This window comes from Xenopus tropicalis, chromosome 2 (genome assembly GCF_000004195.4).
Source record: "Xenopus tropicalis strain Nigerian chromosome 2, UCB_Xtro_10.0, whole genome shotgun sequence".
Classification (NCBI taxonomy): domain Eukaryota; kingdom Metazoa; phylum Chordata; class Amphibia; order Anura; family Pipidae; genus Xenopus; species Xenopus tropicalis.
Genome location: NC_030678.2, coordinates 67,183,930 through 67,210,354, shown reverse-complemented (window position 1 = coordinate 67,210,354; position 26,425 = coordinate 67,183,930). Strand labels below are relative to the sequence as shown.

The window sequence follows — 26,425 nt, the reverse complement described above, 5'->3', positions numbered from 1 at the left end:
CTTATACCCTTAATGGGACTGCACTAGGCAAATCCATAATGGAGAAGGACCTTGGAGTCCTTGTAGATAATAAACTTGGCTGTAGCAAGCAATGCCAGGCAGCAGGGGAAAGGGCAAACAAGGTTTTGAGCTGTATTAAAAGGGGTATAGATTCACGGGAGGAGGGGGTTATTCTTCCCCTTTACAGAGCGCTGGTAAGGCCCCATCTAGAATATGCTGTTCAGTTTTGGTCTCCAGTGCTCAAACGGGACATTATTGAGTTAGAGAGGGTCCAGAGAAGGGCAACGAAGCTGGTAAAGGGTATGGAAAGTCTCAGTTATGAAGAAAGACTGGCCAAGTTGGGTCTGTTTACACTGGAGAAGAGGCGCTTAAGAGGTGACATGATAACTATGTATAAATATATAAAGGGATCATATAATAACCTTTCTAATGTTTTATTCACCAGTAGGTCCTTCCAACGGACACGAGGGCACCCACTTCGTTTAGAAGAAGGGAGGTTCCATTTAAACATTCGGAAAGGATTTTTTACAGTGAGAGCTGTGAAGTTCTGGAATTCCCTCCCCGAATCAGTCGTGCTGGCTGATAAAGTTATATAATGTAAGAAGGGGCTGGATGGATTCTTAGCAAGTGAGGGAATACAAGGTTATGGGAGATAGCTCTTAGTACTAGTTGATCCAGGGTTCAAACGAAAAAAGCTCCAAGCACACCGGATTAAAAAGGGTAAAACCTCATCTTTATTAGTCCATTAGGATACAGGTACCTAACGCGTTTCGTGCGCGTGCGCACTTAGATGCCTATGACTAAGTGCGCACGCGCACGAAACGCGTTAGGTACCTGTATCCTAATGGACTAATAAAGATGAGGTTTTACCCTTTTTAATCCGGTGTGCTTGGAGCTTTTTTCGTTTGAACTTTGGAATCACTACCTTGGCTACGGGTTTGGGGCCCTGAGCACCCGGACCACTTCGGGACCTGGGTGAGTGGAACTAATTATCATTGGACTTCACGAGCTTTGGCTCTAAATATTTGTGTTAGGTTCGGGGTGTCTACACCCGGACCTTATTACTTAATTTGGTACGAATTTTATCGGTTATATTGATTTTCTTTATACACTTTGGTTTTTCGATAGATTTTGAGTAACATTTTGATTTATTATTTGATTTATAATTTGCTTTCAGTGTTTGAGGGTTAACCTAGTTGATCCAGGGACTGGTCCGATTGCCTCTTGGAGTCAGGAAGGAATTTTTTCCCCTCTGCGGCAAATTAGAGAGGCTTCAGATGGGGTTTTTTGCCTTCCTCTGGATCAACTAGTAGTTAGGCAGGTTATATATAGGCATTATGGTTGAACTTGATGGACGTATGTCTTTTTTCAACCCAACTTACTATGTTACTATGTTACCCCAGAAAGCCATATATTTTTGGAAAGTACACATTCCCCCGAACCTATAATGGGTACACATTTCTTTTTACTCCAAAGTACCAAGACGCAAAGTTTTCTAAGTTATGACATTTCAGAAAATCACATGAAAATGTTCCAATCTGCTGCATTTATCTCTCACAGTTTCTTGCAGATAAAGGCAAATCACCCCAAATAGGAACACCTAGGGTCTACTGAACAGTTTGATGCCCAATATGCATAGATACCAAAGTCTGTGGTAGTGTACTGACCCCAAAATGAAAATAGTGCATATGGATTTCTCGCCTGCCAACTCAGCTTTTGCATACAGAGCCCCCTGTCAGCGTATTATGTGCCGTAAGAACCCCTAACTTATACAGAAAAACCCAGAAAACCATATAGTTTTGGAAAATACACATTCTGACAAATCCAACATGGGCAAAGAATGCTTTCTACACCAAAGTACCAATCTGCAAAGCTTTCCTAAAGTTAGTGGTTTATATGACATTTCAGAAAATTGCCTAAAAATGTTGCAATTTTGCGACATTTATCTCACTCAATTTCTTGCGTACAAAAGGCAAATCACCCCAAATAGGAACACCTAAGGTCTACTGAACAGGTTGATGCCTAATATGCATAGATATACCAAAGTCTGTGGTATGTACTGACCCCAAAATGAAAATAGCGCATATGGATTTCTTGCCTGCCAACTCAGCTTTTGCACAGAGCCCCCTGTCAGCGTATTATGTGCCGTAACCCACCCTAACTATACAGAGACCTCCAGAAAACCATATAGTTTTGTAACCTACGCATTCTGAAGAATTCAAAATAGGTAAAGTTATTTCCTGGCCATCCCCTCGTAGCATCTAAACACTTGGGTAGCATTCCCCCAGCGATTCTTACAGAAGGAAGTTCTGTCTGATCCTCCGATAAAGGTCCGCTCCACCCCTCACCTGTGCCTTTTTTCCTTCTGTCAGCGATTGGATTACCGGGCGGGGAGTTAGTCTCTCTCCCTCTCTCTCTCCCCCTGCTCGATGCCGCGCCGCTCAGCCTCCAGAGGAGTGTCTCGGCGCAGGTCCCTTGTGCGGCAGGGAAGGTGAGCTGATGCGCCCAGGAACAATTATCGGTTTTTTTCCGCCCCTTGCACGTTCTTAGGGCAAGTTTGAATTTTGCGGCGCTTTAGGTGACGTCACTCCCTATGTTTTAAGGAGGCGTCTGTGGTTAGTGCCACGCTGGATTGCTGGAGCTGCGTTCCGCTTGTGCTGGAGTATTTTGAGCCGCTTCCTAGGTAAATAATTAAAAGAGAGAGGGAGAGACTGAGACAAAGATATGTGGTGATATTTATTCCCTTGTGCTTTTATTTAGAATGTCTCAAAGTATGGAGGATTCTGAATCCAGTTCGTTAAGAGCCTTGTCTGACCTGTTTTGAGCCTGCTATTCAAGATAAGAAATTTTGCAAGGACTGTATTAAGCAGTTTTTTAAGCCTGATTCTCCTTGTCCTGAAGTCATACCCAGTAAAGCTCCTTCCGTTGCATCTGAGGCTGGGGATTCGACTAAGGGAGAAACTGCATCTAAAGAAGTACTCCTGTGGATTAAAGAGGCAGTCGCAGAGGGTATTAAACAAGCTTCTACCTCTAAGACAGTGAGACCTTCAACTAGCAAAGAACAGGATGATTATAGTTCTGCCTCATCTACCAAGGATGAATTTGAACCCATTTCGTCATCTGAGGATGAGGATTCTTATGGATTTGACTATAAGTTAGTCTCCCCTCTTATTAAAGCCGTCAGGCAGACCTTATCTTTGCATGATACTAAGGATTCTGAGACCTCTTCTGCTCTCTTTAACAAGAAGAAGAAATCATGTTTTCCTGTTCATAAGGAGATTAAATCTATGATAGAGGCGGAGTGGCAAAAGACTACTAAGAAAGCACCTACTGAGAGTAAATTTGCCAAGTTGTATCCCTTTTCAGAAGAGGACTCAAGTAAGTGGGAAGGTCTCCCTGTTGTAGATGCTACTCTAGCGCGTCTTTCAAGGAAGACAGCCTTGCCCATTGATGACGCGTCAGCTTTAAAACACCCCATGGACAGACGCATGGAGACTGACCTCAGAAGGTTGTTTTTGGCGTCTGGGGCTTTGTATAGGCCTTCAGTGGCTTTGGTCTATGTATCCAAAGCGATGTCCATCTGGATAGAGAATATGGAACAGGCCTTAGATTCACACGCTTCATGCCAGACTTTAAGGGATACGCTAGCTGATCTTAAGCTCGCAGCTGGATTCTCCTTGGAGGCAGCAGTGGATGCTACCAAATTAGTCGCCCGCTCCACAGCCCTATCTATTTCTACCAGACGTGCATTGTGGCTCAAAAATTGGTACGTGGATACTGCATCGAAGAATGCCTTATGCAAACTGCCATATGAAGGTGGTAGGCTGTTTGGTAAGGGGCTAGATGATATCATCTCCAAATCCACAGGGGGCAAATCTTCCTTTTTGCCCCAAAATAAGCGTTTTAAAGAAACCTATAGAAAGTCTCAATCGGACAGGTTCTTCAGCAGACAGAGAGAAGAGAGTAGGTCGTCTGGACAAAGGAGGGACTCCTTTCGCTACTCAAATTGGAGATTGGGCCAGTCAAGTCTGTTTAGAGGCCGGAAGATTAGGGGAGGTAGATCTCCCAAGTCCCAGCCTAAGTCGGCATGAGATGCAGCCTGTCCAGGTTCTCAAAGTGGGAGCAAGGCTTTCTCAATTCCAGGAGGCCTGGGCAGGTATAACACAAGATACTTGGGTTTTAGAAGTTATCGCCAGCGGCTACAAGATAGAGTTTTTTGCAAGACCCCTCCATCAGGTATTTGTGCAGACAGCTGTTCCTCAATCCCTGGAAGGTCAACAAGCTATGGAGGAGTATATCCACCAGCTCCGAGAGAAAAGGGCAGTTGTGCCTGTGCCAAGGCAGCAGAGATATTGAGGCTTTTATTCTCCACTATTCTTAGTCACCAAAAGCTCAGGGGAGTTACGCTCCATCCTGGATCTAAGACGTTTGAACAAGCATGTAAAAGTTCAATCTTTCAAGATGGAATCATTGAGCACCATCAAATCAGTTGTCAAGCAGGGCGACTGGTTAGTCACAGTCGATCTGAAGGATGCATATCTGCATGTCCCGGTAGCTCCAGAACATCAGCAATTTCTAAGGTTCGCACGGAGAGATCAGCACCTTCAGTTTACCTGCCTCCCCTTCGGCCTCTCAACATCTCCGAGGACATTCTCCAAGGTTCTAGTCGTGGCAATAGCATGGCTGAGGCAGGAGGGGCTGGAGATTTATCACTATCTGGACGATTTACTCATAGTTGCACGTTCTCAGACCCAGAGCGGTGCACACCGGGATCTAGCTTTGACCAAGCTGGCAGAGGTAGGTTGGATAATAAATTATTCCAAGAGCCAGCTCAATCCAACGCAAGCCTTGGCCTACCTGGGAGCTTGGATAGACACCAGGAACAACAAGATCTCCTTGACTCAGGACAGAGTACTAAAGATTAGGAGGGAAATGTTCCGGGTGACTCACCAGAAGGACGTGACAGCGAGAGTCATGATGAGGTTATTGGGTCTGATGACCTCTTGCATAGGCCTGGTCAAATGGGCCAGGTGGAGGATGAGACCTGCCCAACACCATTTTCTATGTCATTGGGACAAGAACAGGGGTCTGGACTCTCAGAGAATTGTTTTGCCAAGAGCCATAAGGGAAAGCCTAAACTGGTGGCAAGAAGAAGAGAACTTAACAAATGGGTTTTCTTTAGTAGAACCACACTGGGAAGAAATCCATACCGATGCCTCAGCGTTAGGTTGTTCAGGGCTCTCAGTGCAAGGTCATTGGGGGTTTTCTCCAGAGGATATACCCTCAAATGTCTTGGAGATAAGGGCAGTCTTCGAAGCCCTAAAGGCGTTTTCAGATGTCATAGACTCGTCTTATGTCAAAATAAGATCCGGCAACATCGCTTCCGTGGCCTACATAAGAAAACAAGGTGGGACCAGAAGTGCTGGCCTTCTCCGGGAGATCGAGCCAATTATGGGATTTGCAGAAGCACATCTGGCAGACCTTACCACAGTGCATATACCTGGAAAAGACAATGTTATAGCCGATTTCCTGTCTCGGAGACCCCTGGATTACACAGAGTGGGAGTTGGAGCAGGAAGTATTTTATCGGATAACTCGGATCTGGGGAGTTCCCAAGATAGATCTAATGGCCACCTTGAAGAACCGGAAGGTTCCGCGATTTTATTCCAGGAATCCGTCGCCACAGGCAGAAGCAGTGGACCCCTTCTATATTGACAAGACATGCGAGATCAGGAAAACCCGTAAACTCTTCATAGTGCCAGCAGGGATCTTTAAGGGGCAGGCAGCATCTGTGAGATCTCTGGGAAGATGGATTGTAATAGCCATTACAACAGCCTTCAAGGAACAGAAGCAGCCTCTTCCAAAATCGATTAAGGCGCATTCAACAAGAGGAATAGCGGCTTCCTGGGCAGCAGAGGTGCAAGCGGCTCCTGATTCGATTTGTAAGGCGGCAACCTGGTCTTCCATTAATACCTTTGTGAAACATTATAGAATGGACATTGCAGCTTATCAAGATGCTAGTTTTGGCCTCAAGGTTTTGCAGGCCGCAAATAATTAAGTTTATTAAAGTTCTGTTAAGCATTATTGTGTGGCCCTCCCTTATTATTGCTCGGGTACAGACCCAAGTGTTTAGATGCTACGAGGGGATGGCCAGGAAATAAGAAAATTGTTGCCATACTTACCGTAATTTTCTTTTCCTGGCCATCACCCGTAGTAGCATCTAAACACTTGGGTAGCATTCCCCCAGCGATACTTACAGAAGGAAGTTCTGTCTGATCCTCCGATAAAGGTCCGCTCCACGCCTCACCTGTGTCTACGTAAATAGCTTCTGCAACATAGATCACAATAGTTAGTAGGGTGGGAGATGCTACTACGGGTGATGGCCAGGAAAAGAAAATTACGGTAAGTATGGCAACAATTTTCTTATTTTTGTCCACCAAAGTTACACATGGGAAAGCTATGATAAAAACAGATCAGGAACACTAATACAGGGATAAAAAATGCAATAAAACCACAAAGATTGTGCAAATCAGTGAAACAACAAAATAAGTCACACGACAATCAGTGGTCAGAATATCTGATCCAATAGTCAGGCTGTCAAAATAAACAGTTTTTGGGGAAAAGACACTAAACACAAAGTGGTAAAACGAAAAAAAAAAAAATTAAAAAAAAAAGTGTTTGTGTATACACGTATACATATGTGAAAGTGTGTATCAGTGTATATAAGTGTGCAAAATGAAAAAAACAAAACAAAAACTGCTAAATTGTGTGCTGTATATGTGTGTAAATGTATGTATGTGTGTGTAAGTGTGTATAGTACTGTAAATAAAGGGCACTTACCTGTTCTGGAGTTAGATGGATGATCAGATCTTCCTGCAGTCTTCTGGAGGGTCCGTGTGCAGAGTTTGTGCAGCAGAAAGTGAGAGGGCGTCGCTGGAGGGAGGGGGAAGCAGGGAGAGCCGAAGGAGACGCTGCTTGGAGGTCATTCCTGCAATGATCACGAAGCAGGACCGACATGACAGCCCCCCCTGGCTTGTTGCCCAGTGGGCCGTCATCACTAAAAACGCTCTGCAGAAGCGAGAATCTTTAACTGCCAAACAACCTGCGAGGCACTTCGTTGGCAGTTAAAGCCTTTTTCTGCAACAACGTTGTTGGCAGTTAAAGGGTTAAAGGACATGTCAACCCCAAAAACATTTTTTGCCTAATAAAAGAAAACTTAATTCTAAGCAACTTTGCAATATACATTCATTTCATATTTGTAATGGTTTTTGAGTATTTAACTTCTATTAAAAGATAGTGCCTGCCTGTGATTTTCTATTCTGTGCCCTGGTGGCTCTGGCATTTGAAACAATTTAAGTAACACCAGCAGATTTTACAGACCTGTATTGCTGGAGGATCCTGGCACTTGCAACATTGTTTAAGAAGTAACATTCTGTCCCTCGGGTTTCACACACAGCCAATAACATCACAGGAATTATCTTAGACTCCCACCTGCCTTTTACACCACACATACAATCACATGCCAAATTGTGTTGCATTCACCTGTGCAACATTGCCTGAATACGCCCTTACATTAGTTTAGACCAGTGCTGTCCAACTGACGGCCCACGGGCCGTGGCCCCCCACCTGTCTGGCTGCTTTGACGTGTAAGCTTTAAATGGTATCAAGATTAACTGGCCCCCTGCATGGTTCACACATTAGATTCAGGCTTGTAAACCCCCTGTGTTGTTTAAAGGGCAAGGAAAGGCAAAGTCACTTGGGGGTGCCAAAATGTTAGGCACCCCCAAGTGACTTTAATCGCTTACCTTCTACCCCAGGCTGGTGCCCCTGTTAGGAGAAAACAGCACCAGCCCGGGGTACCTGTAGCGCAGCGCTTCCTCCTTCGTTTTCTAAAGACTAAACGACGCGCACATGCGCAGTAGAGTGAGAAGCCGACTTCTCTGTTAAGTTCAGCTTTTTCACTCTACTGCGCATGCGCGCGCACCCAAACCAGGAAGAAGGAAGCGCTGCAGCTACCCCGGACTGGTGCTGTTCTCTCTGTACAGGGGCACCAGCTTGGGGAAAAAGGCAGACTACTTAAGTCACTTGGTGGTGCCTAACATTTTGGCACCCCTAAGTGACTTTGCCTTTCCTACTCCTTAAAAAATGTAAGCACCTGTACTGTTCACACCTCAGGCTCAGACTGTAATCACCCAAATTGTTCACACCTCAGACTGTAGGAGCAGTACACCCTACTACACCCTACTTGGAGGAGCCAAGTCAGAAGCTTTTATCAGCCTAAGAGTGACTGCATGTAAAGGGGCTGTTCACCTTTGAGTTAAACATTTATTATCAAATACAGAGTTCTATTTTACATAGTAACACAGTAAGTTAGGTTGAAAAAAGAGATACACTCCCAAGTTTAACTTTTTTGTCTATATGAAATCTGCCTAACTGCTTATTTATCTAAAGGAAGGCAAAAACACTTCAGAAGCCTCTCCAATATTCCTCAGAGGGTTAAAAAAATCCTTCCTGACTCCAATCCTGATGGCAATTGGATCAGTCTTTGGAATGGTTTGGTACTAAGAGCTATTTTCAATAATGCTATATTTCATCACTTGCTAAAAAGCCATGCAACCCCTTCTTGAAGCTATCTAATGTATCAGCAAATGCAAATGATTCAGGCAGAGACTTCCAAAAATTTACAATTGTTTTTTCTAGTAGTTTTTTTGAATTATTAATTTTTTTTCACTAGCTCTCCAGTTTGAAATGTCAGCATCTATCTGGTTACTAGGGTCCAAACTACCTTAGCAACCAGGGTGTAGTTTGAACGGGAGATACATAAGAAGAGGAACTAAATAGAAAGATAACCAATCCAAGCAACAACAATAATAAAATTGTAGCCTCGCAGAGCAACATTTTTTGGGTTAGGGTTAGTGGCTGCAATTTAAAAGCTGGAAAGAGTCAAAAGGCAAATAAATTTAAAAACTACAAAAAGAGATACATGGTCAACCTACATCTTAAACCTCTCTCCAGACATCAAACAACTGACAGCTGACATTTAAAAATACAGTGGATATAAAAAGTCAATACACCCCTGCCTGGAAAATAGTCAGGTTCCTGTGCTGTACAAAAATGAGACAAAGATAAATCATTTCAGAACTTTTTTCACCTTTAATGTGACCTATAAACTGTACCACTCAATTGAAAAACAAACTGAAATCTTTTAGGTGGAGGGAAGAAAACCAAAAAACTAAAATAATGTGGTTGCATAAGTGTGCACACCCTCTTCTAACTGGGGATGTAGCTGTGTTCAAAATTAAGCAATCACATTCAAATTCCTGTTAAATAGGAGTCAGCATACACCTGTCATCATTTAAAGTGCCTCCGATTAACCCCAAATAAAGTTCAGCTGCTCTAGTTGGTCTTTCCTGACATTTTTTTAGTTGCATCCCACAGCAAAAGCCATGGTCCATAGAGAGCTTCCAAAGCATCAGAGGGATCTTATTGTTAAAAGAGATTAGTCAGGAGAAGGGTACAAAAGAATTTCCAAGGTATTAGATATACAGTACCATGGAACACAGTGAAGACAGTCATCATCAAGTGGAGAAAATATGGCACAACAGTGACCAAGAACTGGACGTCCCTCCAAAATTGATAAAAAGACGAGAAGAAAACTGGTCAGGGAGGCTACCAAGAGGCCTACAACAACATTAAAGGAGCTGCAGGAATATCTGGCAAGTACTGGCTGTGTGGTACATGTGACAACAATCTCCCGTATTCTTCATGTCTGGGCTATGGGGTAGAGCCTTTTCTTACGAAGAAAAACATCCAAGCCAGGCTACATTTTGCAAAAACACATCTGAAGTCTCCCAAAAGCATGTGGGAAAAGGTGTTATGGTCTGATGAAACCAAGGTTGAAACTTTTTGGCCATAATTCCAAAAAATATGTTTGGCGCAAAAACAATACTGCACATCATCAAAAGAACACCATAGCTACATTGAAGCATGGTGGTGGCAGCATCATGCTTTGGGCTGCTTTTCTTCAACTGGAACTGGGGCCTTAGTTAAGATAGAGGGAATTATGAACAGGTCCAAATACCAGTTAATATTGGCACAAAACCTTCAGCTTTCTAGCAGAAGCCTGAACATGAGGAGGAACTTCATCTTTCAGAATGACAATAATCCAAATCATACATCCAAATCAACAAAGGAATGGCTTCACCGGGAGAAGATTTAAGTTTTGGAATGGCCCAGCCAGAGCCCAGACCTGAAAATCTGTGGGGTGATCTGAAGAGGGCTGTGCACAGGAGATGCCCTCGCAATCTGACAGATTTGGAGTGTTTCTGCAAAGAAGAGTGGGCAAATCTTGCAAAGTCAAAATGTGCCATGCTGATAAACTCATACCCAAAAAGACTGAGTGCTGTAATAAAATCAAAAGGTGCTTCAACAAAGTATTAGTTTAAGGGTGTGCACACTTATGCAACCACATTATTATAGTTTTATTAGTTTTCTTCCCTCCACCTAAAAGATTTTAGTGTGTTTTTCAATTGAGTGTACAGTTTATAGGTCACATTAAAGGTGGAAAAAGTTCTGAAATGATTTACCTTTGTCTCATTTTTCTACAGCACAGGAACCTGACATTTTATCAGGGGTGTGTAAACTTTTTATATCCACAGTACCCATTAATATACAGGGATCACAAACGATTTTTACATTTTAGGTATTCACCTCTACGAAGTACAATTCAGCAGGCTCATAGCCTGTACGAAGAGATACCATAAAACTATGGAAGCATAGGTATCCCCCTGTACTAAGCACAATTCACAATCTATTAAGGGGGGGCCACCCCAAAATGGTTCCAATTGGGCCCTGCAACTGCCCTGCATAGTGACACATTGCTGTTAAAGATGGAATGTGTCATTATCACTTTAATCTTTGTCACTGTGTATATTTTTGGTATTTTATCTATTACGGTTTGTCGAACTGTTTGTACTATTAGTGTACTATAAAAATATATACAACAGCAAACACAGCAAGCACTATATAAGTACATCTGCTGTATCATAACATTGTGCAGCATATCACAGTCTCACAGCCCTTGAAGTTAAAACCACTGGTGTTATTAATGTGAGACAGCCACTTTATATATCTAGGTTGATTTGCTGCTTGTGGTTGATTTCGAGGTTTACTTTTCTTAGTCTTATTTTCTACCATATCAGTTCTGACATGTTTGCGTTTTTGATTCCTTCTTAAGTTTACAAGAAAGGGTTGTGACATTTTTCATACATGCAATTCTTCTTTAGGCATATGCAGGCGGAGACTATCAATTAACCAGACAAACTACACTACAGGGATTTTTATGTCCAGTATAGCAATGGACAAAATGTAGTACAGGTATAGGACATGTTATCCAGAATACTCTGCACCAAGGGTATTCCGGATAAGGGGTCTTTCCGTAATTTGAATCTCGATACCTTAGATTGTTTTGCATATAATAAGATGTCTATGGGAGACAGGCTTTCCGTAATTCAGAGCTTTCTGGATAACAGGTTTCTAGATAAGGGATCCCATATCTGTAGTAATCTGATGCCTCTGAATGCAAACCCTACCAATCCATACCTGCTTTAAAGTAAATATTTCTCCACTTGCACCAGCTGTTTGGAGAATTTTCAGAAGAGCTGGTTGTGGCCGAACCTAAAAAGTAATAGAAAGAAATTGATATTTTTGGGGGCTGGATAAAAATTAGGACAGCGTTTTTTTTACACAATTCATGGTAGAAATTTACATAGGATGGATTATGTGTTACAGTTGAACACTAGACAATATGAAGACCAAGCTGCTTATTCCAAGTCTCCCAAGTGCTAAAAGCCAGACAGGCTTAGGAGTGCATCAATAAAGAGGCTTATTTTTTAGTAGAAAAAGAAGCTAATTTTTTGGTAGAGTGAATTATTTCATATGTAAAAAGTGTCATTTAGAAATAAAAAGTATACCATAAAAATCATGACAGTATCCCTTTATGGTGGACAAAGCAAACAGGTGCATTCTGATATCCACTGGGACCTGCTGTCTTCCTACCCTTCCATTGTTCTACTGATCGGCTGCTGGGAGAAGGGTGATATCACAACTTGCAGCTCAGCAGTATAGTGATATCAAAGGACCGGTCATATGGCTGTGGCACCCTGGGAAATTGAGACTATAACTAACCCAATGCGAAATATCAAAATTAAATAAAAAAAATAAATAAATCTGTTTTCAATGCAGGATTCTGCTGGAGAAGCTCTATTAAAGGGGTGGTTCCCCTTTATGTTATATATTATCCTATTGCTAGCAACTTCATTTTTTTTTCTATAGTTTGAGTTATTATACCAATCTGGTTATTTCTTTGGAAGCTCATTTCTGACAAACTACTCTGCTTTTTTTTACGTCTACATTTGACTTTCTTTCTACTTTACTGCGCATGCAACTGCCCCTGCCCGTGCCCACACTGGAATGAAGAGAAGATGGAAGAAGTCAAAGTAGATGATGGTGATGAGCTTCTACACAAATTCTCTGGGCCAGTGCAGTATTTAGCGAACAGGAGCACTGTCCTGATGTATTAGGAATGCTTATATTTTGCCACTTCCCGGCTATTATACCATTAGTTCTCCTTTGAAATGTCTGACACAATTTGGTTGCATGTTTATATATGACATTTCTCCTTAAAAATGCACCAGAGATCATGTTATCAAAAGAAAAAAAAAATCTTTGTACATACTGGACTTTCCTTTGTATTTTGTATGGTCATTGGTGCAGAATCCGGTTCATTCATCAGATGGAAAGTAGTTGATGTCGACATGTTAGCAGTAATTAAGCTGAGTCTTAGACCTACATAATTACAAAGGAAAAAAGTAACCAAAAGGGATAACAAAAATTAACAATCAGCAGAGCAAAGCTAAACCAGTTAAGTTGCTGCAAGAGTCCAAAAGCAATACAAATAGAGCTTTGTTTATTAACAAAAGTTAAATGCTCTCTAAGCACGAGAGACATTCAAGGGTTCAAGAGTGCAAATGCTAGTAAGGATGCAAGAACATATGCCCCTTAAAGCTTTGTAATGTATCTGCCAGTACAGCTAATTCAAGGAGAGAATTCCACAATTATACAGATCTCACTGTAAAAAATCCTTTACAAATACTAAGATGGAACCACCTTTTTTTTCTAATCAGAATAGATGCCCTGACTTCATTTAAAATGGTAAATTAAGCATAAGATAGCTATGTATAAAAATAAAATATAACAGATTATTATATAGTACATTCTCAAGTACATTCTCTACTTGGAGTAAGGTTCTCGGTGGGGTCCCTCAGGGTTCTGTACTGGGTTCTCTTTTGAAGCAATGTATCAATGTTTTCAGATGACACAAAACTCAGCAAACCAGTCAGTTCTATCCAGGATGTGGCATCCTCGCAGCAGGATCTTGACCAACTGGCAATCTGGCCGGCTAAGTGGCAGATGAGATTTAATGTGGATAAATGTAAAGTCATGCACCTGGGATGTAAAAATATGCAAGCCACTTATACCCTTAATGGGACTGCACTAGGCAAATCCATAATGGAGAAGGACCTTGGAGTCCTTGTAGATAATAAACTTGGCGGTAGCAAGCAATGCCAGGCAAACAAGGTTTTGAGCTGTATTAAAAGGGGTATAGATTCACGGGAGGAAGGTGTTATTCTTCCGCTTTACAGAGCGCTGGTAGGGCCCCATCTAGAATATGCTGTTCAGTTTTGGTCTCCAGTGCTCAAACGGGACATTATTGAATTAGAGAGGGTCCAGAGAAGGGCAACGAAGCTGGTAAAGGTATGGAAAGTCTCAGTTATGAGGAAAGACTGGCCAAGTTGGGTCTGTTTACACTGGAGAAGAGGCGCTTAAGAGGTAACATGATAACTATGTATAAATATATAAGGGGATCATATAATAACCTCTCTAATGTTTTATTTACCAGTAGGTCCTTCTAACGGACATGAGGGCACCCACTCTGTTTAGAAGAGGGGAGGTTTAATTTAAATATTCGGAAAGGATTTTTTACTGTGAGAGCTTTGAAGTTGTGGAATTCCCTCCCTGAATCAGTAGTGCTGGCTAATACATTATATACAGTGGCTTGCAAAAGTATTCGGCCCCCTTGAACTTTTCCACATTTTGTCACATTACAGCCACAAACATTAATCAATTTTATTGGAATTCCACGTGAAAGACCAATACAAAGTGGTGTACACGTGAGAAGTGAAACGAAAATCATACAGGATTCCAAACATTTTTTACAAATAAATAACTGCAAAGTGGGGTGTGCATAATTATTCAGCCCCCTTTGGTCTGAGTGCAGTCAGTTGCCCATAGACATTGCCTGATGAGTGCTAATGACTAAATAGAGTGCACCTGTGTGTAATCTAATGTCAGTACAAATATAGCTGCTCTGTGACGGCCTCAGAGGTTGTCTAAGAGAATATTGGGAGCAACAACACCATGAAGTCCAAAGAACACACCAGACAGGTCAGGGATAAAGTTATTGAGAAATTTAAAGCAGGCTTAGGCTACAAAAAGATTTACAAAGCCTTGAACATCCCACGGAGCACTGTTCAAGTGACCATTCAGAAATGGAAGGAGTATGGCACAACTGTAAACCTACCAAGACAAGGCCGTCCACCTAAACTCACTGGCCGAACAAGGAGAGTGCTGATCAGAAATGCAGCCAAGAGGCCCATGGTGACTCTGGATGAGCTGCAGAGATCTACAGCTCAGGTGGGGGAATCTGTCCATAGGACAACTATTAGTCGTGCACTGCACAAAGTTGGCCTTTATGGAAGAGTGGCAAGAAGAAAGCCAGTTAACAGAAAACCATAAGAAGTCCCGTTTGCAGTTTGCCACAAGCCATGTGGGGGACACAGCAAACATGTGGAAGAAGGTGCTCTGGTCAGATGAGACCAAAATGGAACTTTTTGGGCAAAATGCAAAACACACTGCACATCACTCTGAACACACCATCCCCACTGTCAAATATGGTGGTGGCAGCATCATGCTCTGGGGGTGCTTCTCTTCAGCAGGGACAGGGAAGCTGGTTAGAGTTGATGGGAAGACGGATGGAGCCAAATACAGGGCAATCTTGGAAGAAAACCTCTTGGAGTCTGCAAAAGACTTGAGACTGGGGCGGAGGTTCACCTTCCAGCAGGACAACGACCCTAAACATAAAGCCAGGGCAACAATGGAATGGTTTAAAACAAAACATACCCATGTGTTAGAATGGCCCAGTCAAAGTCCAGATCTAAATCCAATCGAGAATCTGTGGCAAGATCTGAAAACTGCTGTTCACAAACGCTGTCCATCTAATCTGACTGAGCTGGAGCTGTTTTGCAAAGAAGAATGGGCAAGGATTTACGTCTCTAGATGTGCAAAGCTGGTAGAGACATACCCTAAAAGACTGGCAGCTGTAATTGCAGCAAAAGGTGGTTCTACAAAGTAGGGGCTGAATAATTACGCACACCCCACTTTGCAGTTATTTATTTGTAAAAAATGTTTGGAATCATGTATGATTTTCGTTCCACTTCTCACGTGTACACCACTTTGTATTGGTCTTTCACGTGGAATTCCAATAAAATTGATTCATGTTTGTGACTGTAATGTGACAAAATGTGGAAAAGGGGGCCGAATACTTTTGCCAGCCACTGTAGCTTTAAGAAGGGGCTGGATGGCTTCTTAGCAAGTGAGGGAATACAGGGTTATGGGAGATAGCTCTTAGTACAAATTGATCCAGGGACTGGTCCATTTGCCATCTCAGAGTCAGAAAGGAATTTTATCCCCTCTGCGGCAAATTAGAGAGGCTTCAGATGGGTGTTTTTTTCCTTCCTCTGGATCAACTAGAAGTTAGGCAGGTTATATATAGGCATTATGGTTGAACTTGATGGACGTACTTCTTTTTTCAACCTGACTTACTATGTATATCATATACCCCCTTAATTGACACATCACCCAAAAATTGTTCCCCCACCCCCCAGAATACAGGCTAATACTGTCTGCACTCTGGTTAGGGGAAAACAAAAAAATGCCCCCCTGCGAGCACTACACTACCTGCACAGAGCACGAGCTCTCAACGCATTTCGTCATGTTTACTGCATACAAGCGCATAATGAACGCTTATCTTGGCGTGCTTGTTATTTGAAAGTGTTTGATGTCATATGCGTGAGCATAGCTAGCAAAATCTGTGGTACAATTCTCAGTGCCAGAACATCCACACCTGGGGATCCCTCCCATTGGGGAAAAAGAATTGTGCAGAGTGCAGGCTCTATTAAAATGGTAGAGGAATGGTAGAGGAAAGTATTTTTGGAAAATAGGTGCCTAACAGAGACCTCCCATACCCTTTACCAGCTTAGTCAACCTTAACAGGACTGCTTTAGGCTAATCCATAATGGAGAAGGACCTAGGGGTCAATGCTGTCCAGCTTCTGTGGTATCGAGGGCATGGAATTTTTCTGACCTACGTGGTGGAGGGCCAATAATGTCCACCCCCCTTTTAAAAACCCCACCCACTTTATTACCATACCCAAGTTATTACTAGACCATATCCACATTAATAGTGGGAGCACACAAAAAAAAATATATTTGGTGCTCACTGCATGGATATCACCAATCATTCATATGTGAAAAAGTTTACATTTAGGGTGAAGACACGGAACTACAAGTAGCAGCTACTTGCCATGGCTACAAAAATAGACAATGCTTATCATTTACTGATAATTGTCTCTATGTGTGTTTTAACAGAGGCTGTTTTCTGGCCTTTAGTAGCTGTGAAAAGTAGCTGCTATTAGACATACCTTAGACGTGCCTTAGACATACCCTAAGGGCCATAACAGATGGGGAGATTAGACGCCGGGCGACTAATCTCCCCAAAATGCCATCCTACCGGCTAGAATGTAAATCGCCGGTGGGATGGCATACGGCGGCGTGGCGATTTGCTGAAATCGGCAAAGTTGCCTTCGGCGCCGCATTTGCCATCTCACCGGCGGTTTACATTCTAGCCGGTGGGATGGCATTTCGGGGATATTAAGTCGCCCGCGACAAGGGAGATTTGTTGCGCGGCGACTAATCTCCCCGTCTGTCACAGCCCTTAAGTCCATATGCCTCATCCTCCCCTGGGAATAGCGCAGCAACCCCAGCAAATAATTAAACACCTTAAAGTGGACCTGTCACCCAGACATAAAAAGCTGTATAATAAAAGCCCTTTTAAAATTAAACATGAAACCCAAAATCATTTTTTTATTACCACATCCATACCCATTCTAAAAGCACTTAAAAATCCCAGCTGTCAATCATATATTGCCTGCCCCACCTCTATGCCTTAGGCATAGGGGTGGGGCAGACAGTTACCTTCACTTTCAATTCAGAACTTCTTAGATGTTGCTGCTTTCCTCACATTCCCCCTCCCTCCTCACCATGTAATTGTGTAACCAGTGCATGGACATGGGCATCAGGTCCCCCCATACTGGCACAGAAACAAGATTTTGTCAGGATGCAATGCCTGCTTTGATAACAGTGCCCACAAAATGGTGCCTGCCGGCTTGCTGCAATTGTGAATTCCAAGGCTGAAGAAAATACGATTAAAAAAATTTATATAGTGTAAGTAAAGTTTATTTTGCTTGACAAACACAATAGAAAACAATTTGGAATTATTTCTTAAGGTGACAGGTCCCCTTTAAGGACCTTAACTATTAATAACTATTTCCAAGTGCTAACAACCTCCTCCCCTGACCATCCTCTCATCCCACAGGCAGGGCAGGGTGGGTATGGCACACACGGGGAGCATAGGGCAGGCAGTGTTTAGCACACACAAGCAGAGTAAGGCAGGTAGCGTGTGGCACATAAAAGCAGAACATTGATCAGGCAGATATTGATACCATTTAAAGCTTACACAAAGGTAAAGCTGGCCATAGATTTCTCTCTCTCTAACATCCAGTTTTAGTTTGATCCAACAAGTCCACCAAACTATTATAACCTTAGTGGACACCAAATCATCATAGATCTAGCGATTTTTCATCCGACATCAGTTAGAAAATCAGTCGGGCAGGTCTGAAAATTTTCATTGTTAACAATGAAACTTGCCCATTGTCCAGTTGCAGGACCAAGCAGGTAATTTTCGTAGCGTCAGCTAGACAATGAATGCAAATGGTTGTTTTTGTTAATGGGCAAATCATACTTTTAAACAATCCTTTCAGGTTAAGCTTGGTTCTACGATAACGGAAAAATCTTTTAAAAATATTAACGCATATGGCCAGCTTAAGCAGTCACAGTAGCCAGACTTTAATGGGGGTCACAGGCCTCCAGTTGGTCAGCACTGTTGTAGATAATAAACGTAGCTGTAGTAAGCAATGTCATGCAACACCTGCAAGGGCAAAAAAGGTTTGGAGTTTTATTAAAAGGGGTATAGATTTGCGGGGGAAGAGGTTCAAATTAGAATGAGTCTAAAGAAGGATGTAGTTGGCAAAACAATCAAACTCATTAGTCTATTAGCAACCCAGAATACCAGGCTGCAGCAAGGACGCTATATCCTGGATGGAATTTACTGGGTTATAGTTCTGCCGCATACTGGATGTTTTTCCCTTTTCACACCATTCTTTGTAAACCCTAGAAATGGTTGTGCGTGGAAATCCCAGTAACTGAGCAGATTGTGAAATACTCAGACTGGCCCGTCTGGCACCAACAACCATGCCATACTCAAAATAGCTTAAATCACCTTTCTTTCCCATTCTGACATTCAGTTTGGAGTTCAGGAGATTGTCTTGACCAGGACCACACCCCTAAATGCATTGAAGCAACTGCCATGTGATTGGTTGATTAGATAATTGCTTTAATGAGAAATTGAACAGGTGTTCCTAATAAACCTTTAGGTGAGTGTATAACTGCCATATATAACTGCACAGATTCCGATGCCAGTAAGAGCAACAGCACACAGTTACATATACTCGAGTATAAGCCAGGGGTTAATTTTGCAGCACATTTTTAGTGCTGAAAAACTCTGCTTATACTCAAGTATATACGGTAATTAAAATTTTTAAAAATGATTTCCTTTTTCTCTGTAATAATAAAACAGAACCTTGTACTTGGTCCTAACTAAGGTATAATAATCCTTATTGGAGCCAAGCAAGCCTATTTGGTTTATTTAACATTTAACCCTTTAACTGCCACCAACGTACAGTCCCACTTCCTGCTTCCCCCTCAGTGCTGGCCCACTGCCTTGGGGGACTTCCTGCTCCAGGACTGCAGCGCCAGGACCAGGCAAGCTTCAGGACAGGTAAGGCCGTTTTCTTTTGCATTTATATACACTTATACAAACTTACATACATTTACACACACATACAGCACACAATTTTGCAAAATTATCTACACTTATCTACACCTATATACACTTATATACACTCATACACACATTTACACACTGTCACACAACTTTTACACATGTACACACATGTATACACAAACACTTTGTTTTTTGTTTAATTTTTTTTTTTTAATTTTACCACTTTGTTTTTAGTTTCTTTTCCCTAAAAACTGTTTATTTTGACAGCGTGACTATTGGATCAGATATTCTGACCACTAATTACACTGTCGTGTGACTTATTTTGTCGTTTCACTAATTTGCACAATTTTTGTGGTTTTATTGCATTTCTATCCCTGTATTAGTGTTCCTGATCTGTTTTTAGCATAGCTTTGCCATGTGTAACTTTGGTGTAGAAAAATGACTTTACCAATTTTGAATTAATCAGAATGTGTACTTACCAAAAATATATGGTGTTCTGGGGGTCTCTGTATAGTTAGGGGGTGTTGCGGCACATAATACGCTGTCAGGGGGCTCTGTATGCAAAAGCTGAGTTGGCAGGCGAGAAATCCATATGCGTTATTTTCATTTTGGGGTCAGTACACACCACAGACTTTGGTATATCTTTGCATATTGGGCATCAAACTGTTCAGTAGACCTTAGGAGTTCCTATTTTGGATGGTTTGCCCATGTATGCAAGAAATTGTGTGAAATAAATGCGGCAAACTGCAACATTTTTATGCGATTTTCTGAAATGTCATAAAAACCACTAATTTAGGAAAGCTTTGCAGCTTGGTACTTTGGAGTAGAAAGACATGGGTACCCGTTTTAGATTCGGGGGAATGTGTACTTTACAAAAATATATGACTTTCTGGGGTGAATGTACTTTTTACTTGCTTTATCCACATATATTGATGTAAATGTGTTGATATTGCAGAAGCTGAAATGATAGATCATATGGGGGTATGTTCACATTGGGGCCCCTACATGCCACATACTTAGGTAAACCTATACATATTTGGCATCAAACTGTTCAGTGGACCCCTGACATTCATAATTAGGGTGTTTTATCTGGTTACTTTATGACCTGTAGGAGATAAGATACTATAGACTGGAAGCTCTGAAGCTATTTTTAAAAAAATTCACAAATTGATAAAAACCAATAACTTTAGGAAAGCATTGCAACTTGGTGGTTTGGTGTAGACAGAACAGATTCTGGGGAATCCAGAATAGGTAGAACTGTCTGTCTAAAAATGTAGTGTACTGCAGGGAGTTTTTGACCTATACAAGTGAGAAATCTCCATAAAACTATATATATTTGGTATTGGTACATTCAGGAGACATGGGACTTTCCAAATCAGTTGTATTTCCATGCATAAAATAATTTTTGTTTCTTGTGTATGTGTTTATATTATGGAAATTTTTTTTTCATTTTTTTTTAGACATTTAGAAGCCTATAAAATTGTTACAGAATTGGAATTACACAAAAATTCCACCATATTTTAAAAGCTTAGGTTGTCCTGACAAAAAACCAATATATTGTTTTCCTGGGTAAACTAAAAGTCCCCCCGAGGAAAGGCCCCTAAAGTGAAACAGTGCAAAATGTTCTGGCAGTAGAAGTTCCACTTTGTCCAAAACGGCTGGCAGTGAAAGGGTTAAATGATATTTAGCAGACCAGTTATGGAGATCGAAATTATGGAAAGATCCCTTATCCGGAAAACCCCAGGTCCCGAGCATTCTGGATAACAGGTCTCATACCTGTAGTAGTTTATAATTACAAAGAAAACACGTTTTACGTGTTTGAATTGTTTGATTAAAATGGGGTCTATGGAAGATGACCTTCGTATAATTTGGAACTTTCTGGATAACAGGTTTCCGGAAAAACGATGTCATACCTGCACATTACTTAAAATGCCCTTTTCTAAATTATTAATGAAAAAGATCAATAAAAGTGGGACCCCATGGGACCCTACTAAAAAGCCCTACTTCAAGCAGAGGCTTTACCATTGACAACCACACTTGGTACATGATCCTTAACTCTTTTACTGCCAGCCATTTTGGTCAAAGCGGAACGTGTATTGCCAGTCAGTTTTTGAACATTTTGCACTCTTAATTTAGGGACATTTTCCTTGGGTGGACTTTGTTTACCCAGGAAACCTATATAGTTTTTTTTTTTTAGGAAAACCTAAGCTTTCAAAATATGGTAGAATTTTTCTGTTATTCCAATTCTGTAACAAGATATAGGCTTCTAAATGTCTAAAAAATGGGAAAAAAAAACCATCACATTTTCCATAACATAAACACATATATATCAGAAACAAAAATAATTTTATGCACGAAAATACAACTGATTTGGAAAGTCCCATGTCTCCCGAGCGTGCCAATACCAAATACAGTCATGGCCAAAATTGTTGGCACCCCAGAAATTTTTCCAGAAAATCAAGAAAAAAGTATTGCAGTAACACATGTTTTGTTATACACGTTTATTCCCTTTGTGTGTATTGGAACAGAACAAAAAAGGGAGGAAAAAAAACAAATTGGACATAATGTTAAACAAAACTCCAAAAATGGGCTGGACAAAATTATTGGCACCCTTAAATTATTTGGTTGCACACCCTTTGGAAAAAATAACTGAAATCCGTTGCTTCCTATAACCATCAATAAGCTTCTTACACCTCTCACCAGGAATATTTTGGACCACTCTTCCTTTGCAAACTGCTCCAGGTCTCTCTTATTGGAAGGGCGCCTTTTCCTAACAACAATTTTAAGATCTCTCCACAGATGTTCAATGGGATTTAGATCTGGACTCATTGCTGGCCACTTCAGAACTCCGAGTGCTTTTTGATGTATGTTTGGGGTCATTGTCCTGCTCAGACGCAAACCCAGCTTTCTGACACTGGGCTCTACAGTGCAACCCAAAATCCTTTGGTAATCCTCAGATTTCATGATGCCTTGCACACATTCAAGGCACCCAGTGCCAGAGGCAGCCAAACAACCCCAAAACATCATTGAACCTCCACCATATTTCACTGTAGGTACTGTGTTCTTTTCTTTGTAGGCCTCATTCTGTTTTTGGTAAACAGTAGAATGATGTGCTTTACCAAAAAGCTCTATCTTGGTCTCATCTGTCCACAAGACGTTTTCCCAGCAGGATTGTGGCATACTCAAGTACATTTTGGCAAACTGTAGTCTTGCTTTTTTATGTCTCTGTGTCAGCAGTGGGGTCCTCCTGGGTCTCCTGCCATAGCGTTTCATTTCATTTAAATGCTCTCTGAGCCTGCAGGACAGCTTGAATTTCTTTGGAACTTGTTTGGGGCTGCTTATCCACCATACGGACTATCCTGCGTTGCAACCTTTCATCTCCTCTTTATGTTGTCCATACTTAGAGTGGCACTAAGAATGCAAAGACTAAGTGAACTTCTCTCCTTTTTATCTGCTTTCAGGTGTGATTTTTATATTGCCCATACCTGTTACTTGCCCCAGGTGAGTTTAAAGGAGCATCACATGTTTGAAACAATCTTCTGTATCCACAATTTTTAAAGGGTGCCAATAATTTTGTCCAGCCCATTTTTGGAGTTTTGTGTGACATTATGTCCAATTTGCCTTTTTTTTTGGGGTGCCAACAATGTTGGCCATGACTGTATATATAGTTTTATGGAGATTTCTCACTTGTATAGGTCAAAAACTCCCAGTAAAGTAAGTAAAGTAACCAGATAAAACACCCTAAATTTGAACATCAGGGGTCAACTGAACAGTTTGAGACCCAATATGTATAGGTTTACCTAAGTATGTGGCATGTAGGGGCCCCAATATGTAGACACCCCCATATGATCTATCATTTCTGTAATTTCAGCTCCTGCAACATCAATACATTTACATAATATTATGTGGGATAAACCTACAAAAATGCATGCTCACCCCAGAAAGCCATATATTTTTGGAAAGTACACATTTTCCCGAATATAAAACGGTTACCCGTGTCTTTCTACTGCAAAGTACCAAGCTTTCCTAAATTAGGCGATTTTGATGACATTTCCAAAAATCCCCTCAAAGCTTCCACTTTGCAGCATCTTATCTCCCACATAGCATTAGGTACCAAGATAAAACGCCCTAAATTTGAACACCAGGGGTCCACTGAACAGTTTAATACACAATATGTATAGGTTTACCTAAGTATGTGTTGTGTAGGGGCCCCAATGTTAACATACCCCATGCAAGCTATCATTTCTGTCATGACTTTTCTGAAAAACCCAAAAAAGTCGCAATTTGCCACATTTATCTTACAACACTTCTTACATACAATGACACATCACCCTAAATATGAATGCCAGAGGTCTAATGAACAGTTTGATGCCCAATATGCAAAGATATGTGGTGTACAGAGGGTTACCCAAATGAAAATAGTGCATATACATTTTCTCAGCTGTCAAAATAAGTCCAATGACTGTGTATTATGTGCAGTAAGACCCCCTAACTATACAGAAAAACCCAGAAAACCATATATTTTTGGAAAGTACACATTCTGACAAATCCAACATGGGTAAAGAGTCCTTTCTACACCAAAGTACCAATCAGCAAAGCTTTCCTAAATTTAGTGGTTTTTATGACATTTCAGAAAATCGCATAAAAATGTTGCAGTTTGCTGCTTTTATCTCATACAACTTCTTGCATACAAAGGCAAATCACCCCAAATAGGAACACCTAAGGTCTACTGAACAGTTTGATGCCCAATATGCACAGATATACCAAATGGTGTACTAAACCCAAAATGAGCATAAGGATTTCTCGTCTGCCAACTCAGCTTTTGCACACAGAGCCCCCTGACAGCGTATTATGTGCAGTAACACCCCCTAACTATACAGAGACCCCCAGAAAAACATATAGTTTTGGAAAGCACACATTCTGATGAACTCAAAATAGGTAAAGTTATTTTTCTACACCAAAGTACCACATGGCAAAGCGAAGCTAAAAAACAGATCAGGAATACTTAATACAGGGATAAAAATGCAATAAAACCACAAAAATTGTGCAAATTAGTGAAACGACAAAATAAGTCACACAACAGTGTAATTAGTGGTCAGAATATCTGATCCAATAGTCAGGCTGTCAAAATAAACAGCTTTTAACAAAAACAAAGACAAAGGGGTAAAATAAATAGGGAAAAAAAGTGTTTATGTGTGTTTGTGTATACATGTGTAAAAAAAACTGTTCTAATATGTGTGCTCTATGTGTGCGTAAGAGTGCGTAAGAGTGTGTAAGAGTGTAAAGAAAAAGCACTTTCCTGTCCTGGAGCTATATGGCCGATCAGATTGCTTGTAGGTGTCTTCAGTGATCCTGCAGGGTCCTCTGTGCAGAGCTCGCACAGCAGGAAGTGAGTGGTGGGAGGGGGAGAAAGCAGGGAGAGCTGAAGGAGAAGCAGCAGATGCGATCGCATCTGCTGCTTAGAGATGGGTCCTGCGATGATCGCATGGCAGACCCACATGACAGCCCCCTGGGCTGGTTGCCCAGGGGGCTGTCATCACTCAGAAGAGAAACCTAGATCTGCCAAACAACGTATGACATACGCAGATAACGCATATTTCTGCAATCACGTATGCCATACGTCGTTGGCAGGAAAAGTGTTAATAGGCCATTTAATATGATTTAAACAATTGGTTTATTCTGAGGGTATAGTTTTCCTTTATCTATGTACAAACAACATTACTAATACCAACCTATCCTTCATAATTATTCTACTGTACAGCGCTGCGTACATAAGTAGCGCTTTATAAATAAAAATATACATACATACATAATGCCATGCTAATTACTGTTCAGAATGACTTTCTCTAGAACTTAATCTTGAATGTGATTCCTTAAAAAAAACTTTCAAATAGCTTGTCAACTAAAATCATTATCTCTTTTTAAATACTGGAATTAGATCAGCATGCCTCCAAACCATTTTAAAGGAGCACTAAACCCCCCTGGGTAGACAAACCCACTCAGCTGCCCTCCATTGCCCCATCATCTATTTCATAGAAAAGTGCCCCTATTTGAACTGAAAATGCAGCACATCTTCACTCACTTTGTGACCGTCTCAGTTGGAGTTAGTGCGGAATCAGCTTTAACAGTGCTCACTCCTGCAGGCTCCGTGTCGGCAAAGAGCAAAAAATTAGAAAAATTAGAGTGGAGAATATCACTCACAAATAGTGATGAGCAAATTGTATGCCAAGTTTCCCCATGAAAAAAATACCCATAGATTCCAATGGATGAAAAAATTGTTTTCATAAAAAAAAAAAAAAAAATGCAAACACTGGCAAAATGTTAATTTCCTGTGCCCCAGCCCCTATTCATATAAACTACAGTAGTGCTTCTAAAGAAAACATAAAATTATCAGCTGACACAGCACATTATAGATATACTTATCTAAAAGTCTTACATATTTTGCTGTTCTGGCTCTTTAACTTTGAACTCTAAGTACTCAATGATGCATTACATGAGGCAAAAATAAAAACTCGCTTACATTACCTGTGCTTTAGAGCTGTAAAATATCTAAGCCTAACAATGTCACCACAGCCCCCTATTATAGCACACAATAGACTAAGTCAAATTAACCACTACTACCTTATATGTATATTCATATAGTGCGCTTCTCCTCAGTTTTCCTATGAACGCTGCCATTTTAAAGACTCGTTCAGGACAGGAGCGATTTACTCCGCCCGCCGCCACGTCACTGTCTCCAGAAGAAGGAAGTAGTGCGTCTCCTTCGAACTGGCTTTGTAATAGGCGCGCGCACGTAATGTAACAAAAATGCCAGCTGCTTCAAAATAAAGCGCGCTAGTCTTTTCTACACAGTGAAGTGTACGTGTTGTAAGGCGAAATTTATTTACCCTTGACCACAGCGATGGGTGGTTAAAAAAACGGTATTTAAATCGTTCTTTCGAATTTAGCAAAACATCACCTTGTTCAGAAATCACATTTGTTGGATTACTGAATTAAACTAATGCTGTTAATACTTTGTAGCCAACATTTTTAAGTTATGTCGTACCGTGTGTTAAGTTTTGGGGTTATTTTGTATTAAATAAATGTTATTTCCATTACCTAAACAACTTGTCAGTTTTTTCTGGGAG

The 26,425-nt window shown here is 41.1% G+C and overlaps 1 protein-coding gene across 5 annotated transcripts in view; it reads right to left on the bottom strand.

Annotated features, from left to right (window-relative positions):
- Positions 1 to 26,031, bottom strand: part of mdm4 (MDM4, p53 regulator) — a 162,978-nt gene extending 136,947 nt beyond the window's left edge. For 2 of the 5 annotated variants that reach the window (XM_031895751.1, XM_031895752.1), the window contains exon 1: positions 6,840 to 7,031. In XM_031895751.1, the coding sequence (XP_031751611.1) occupies positions 6,840 to 7,016 (177 nt within the window). In that variant the 5' untranslated portion in view covers positions 7,017 to 7,031. Of the gene's footprint in view, positions 1 to 6,839; positions 7,032 to 11,600; positions 11,676 to 12,735; positions 12,846 to 25,380; positions 25,457 to 25,919 lie in introns of those variants that run through there. The other 3 variants (XM_012953455.3, XM_018089546.2, NM_001142245.1) reach the window with 3 other exon arrangements.
- Positions 26,032 to 26,425: the final 394 nt, after the last annotated feature.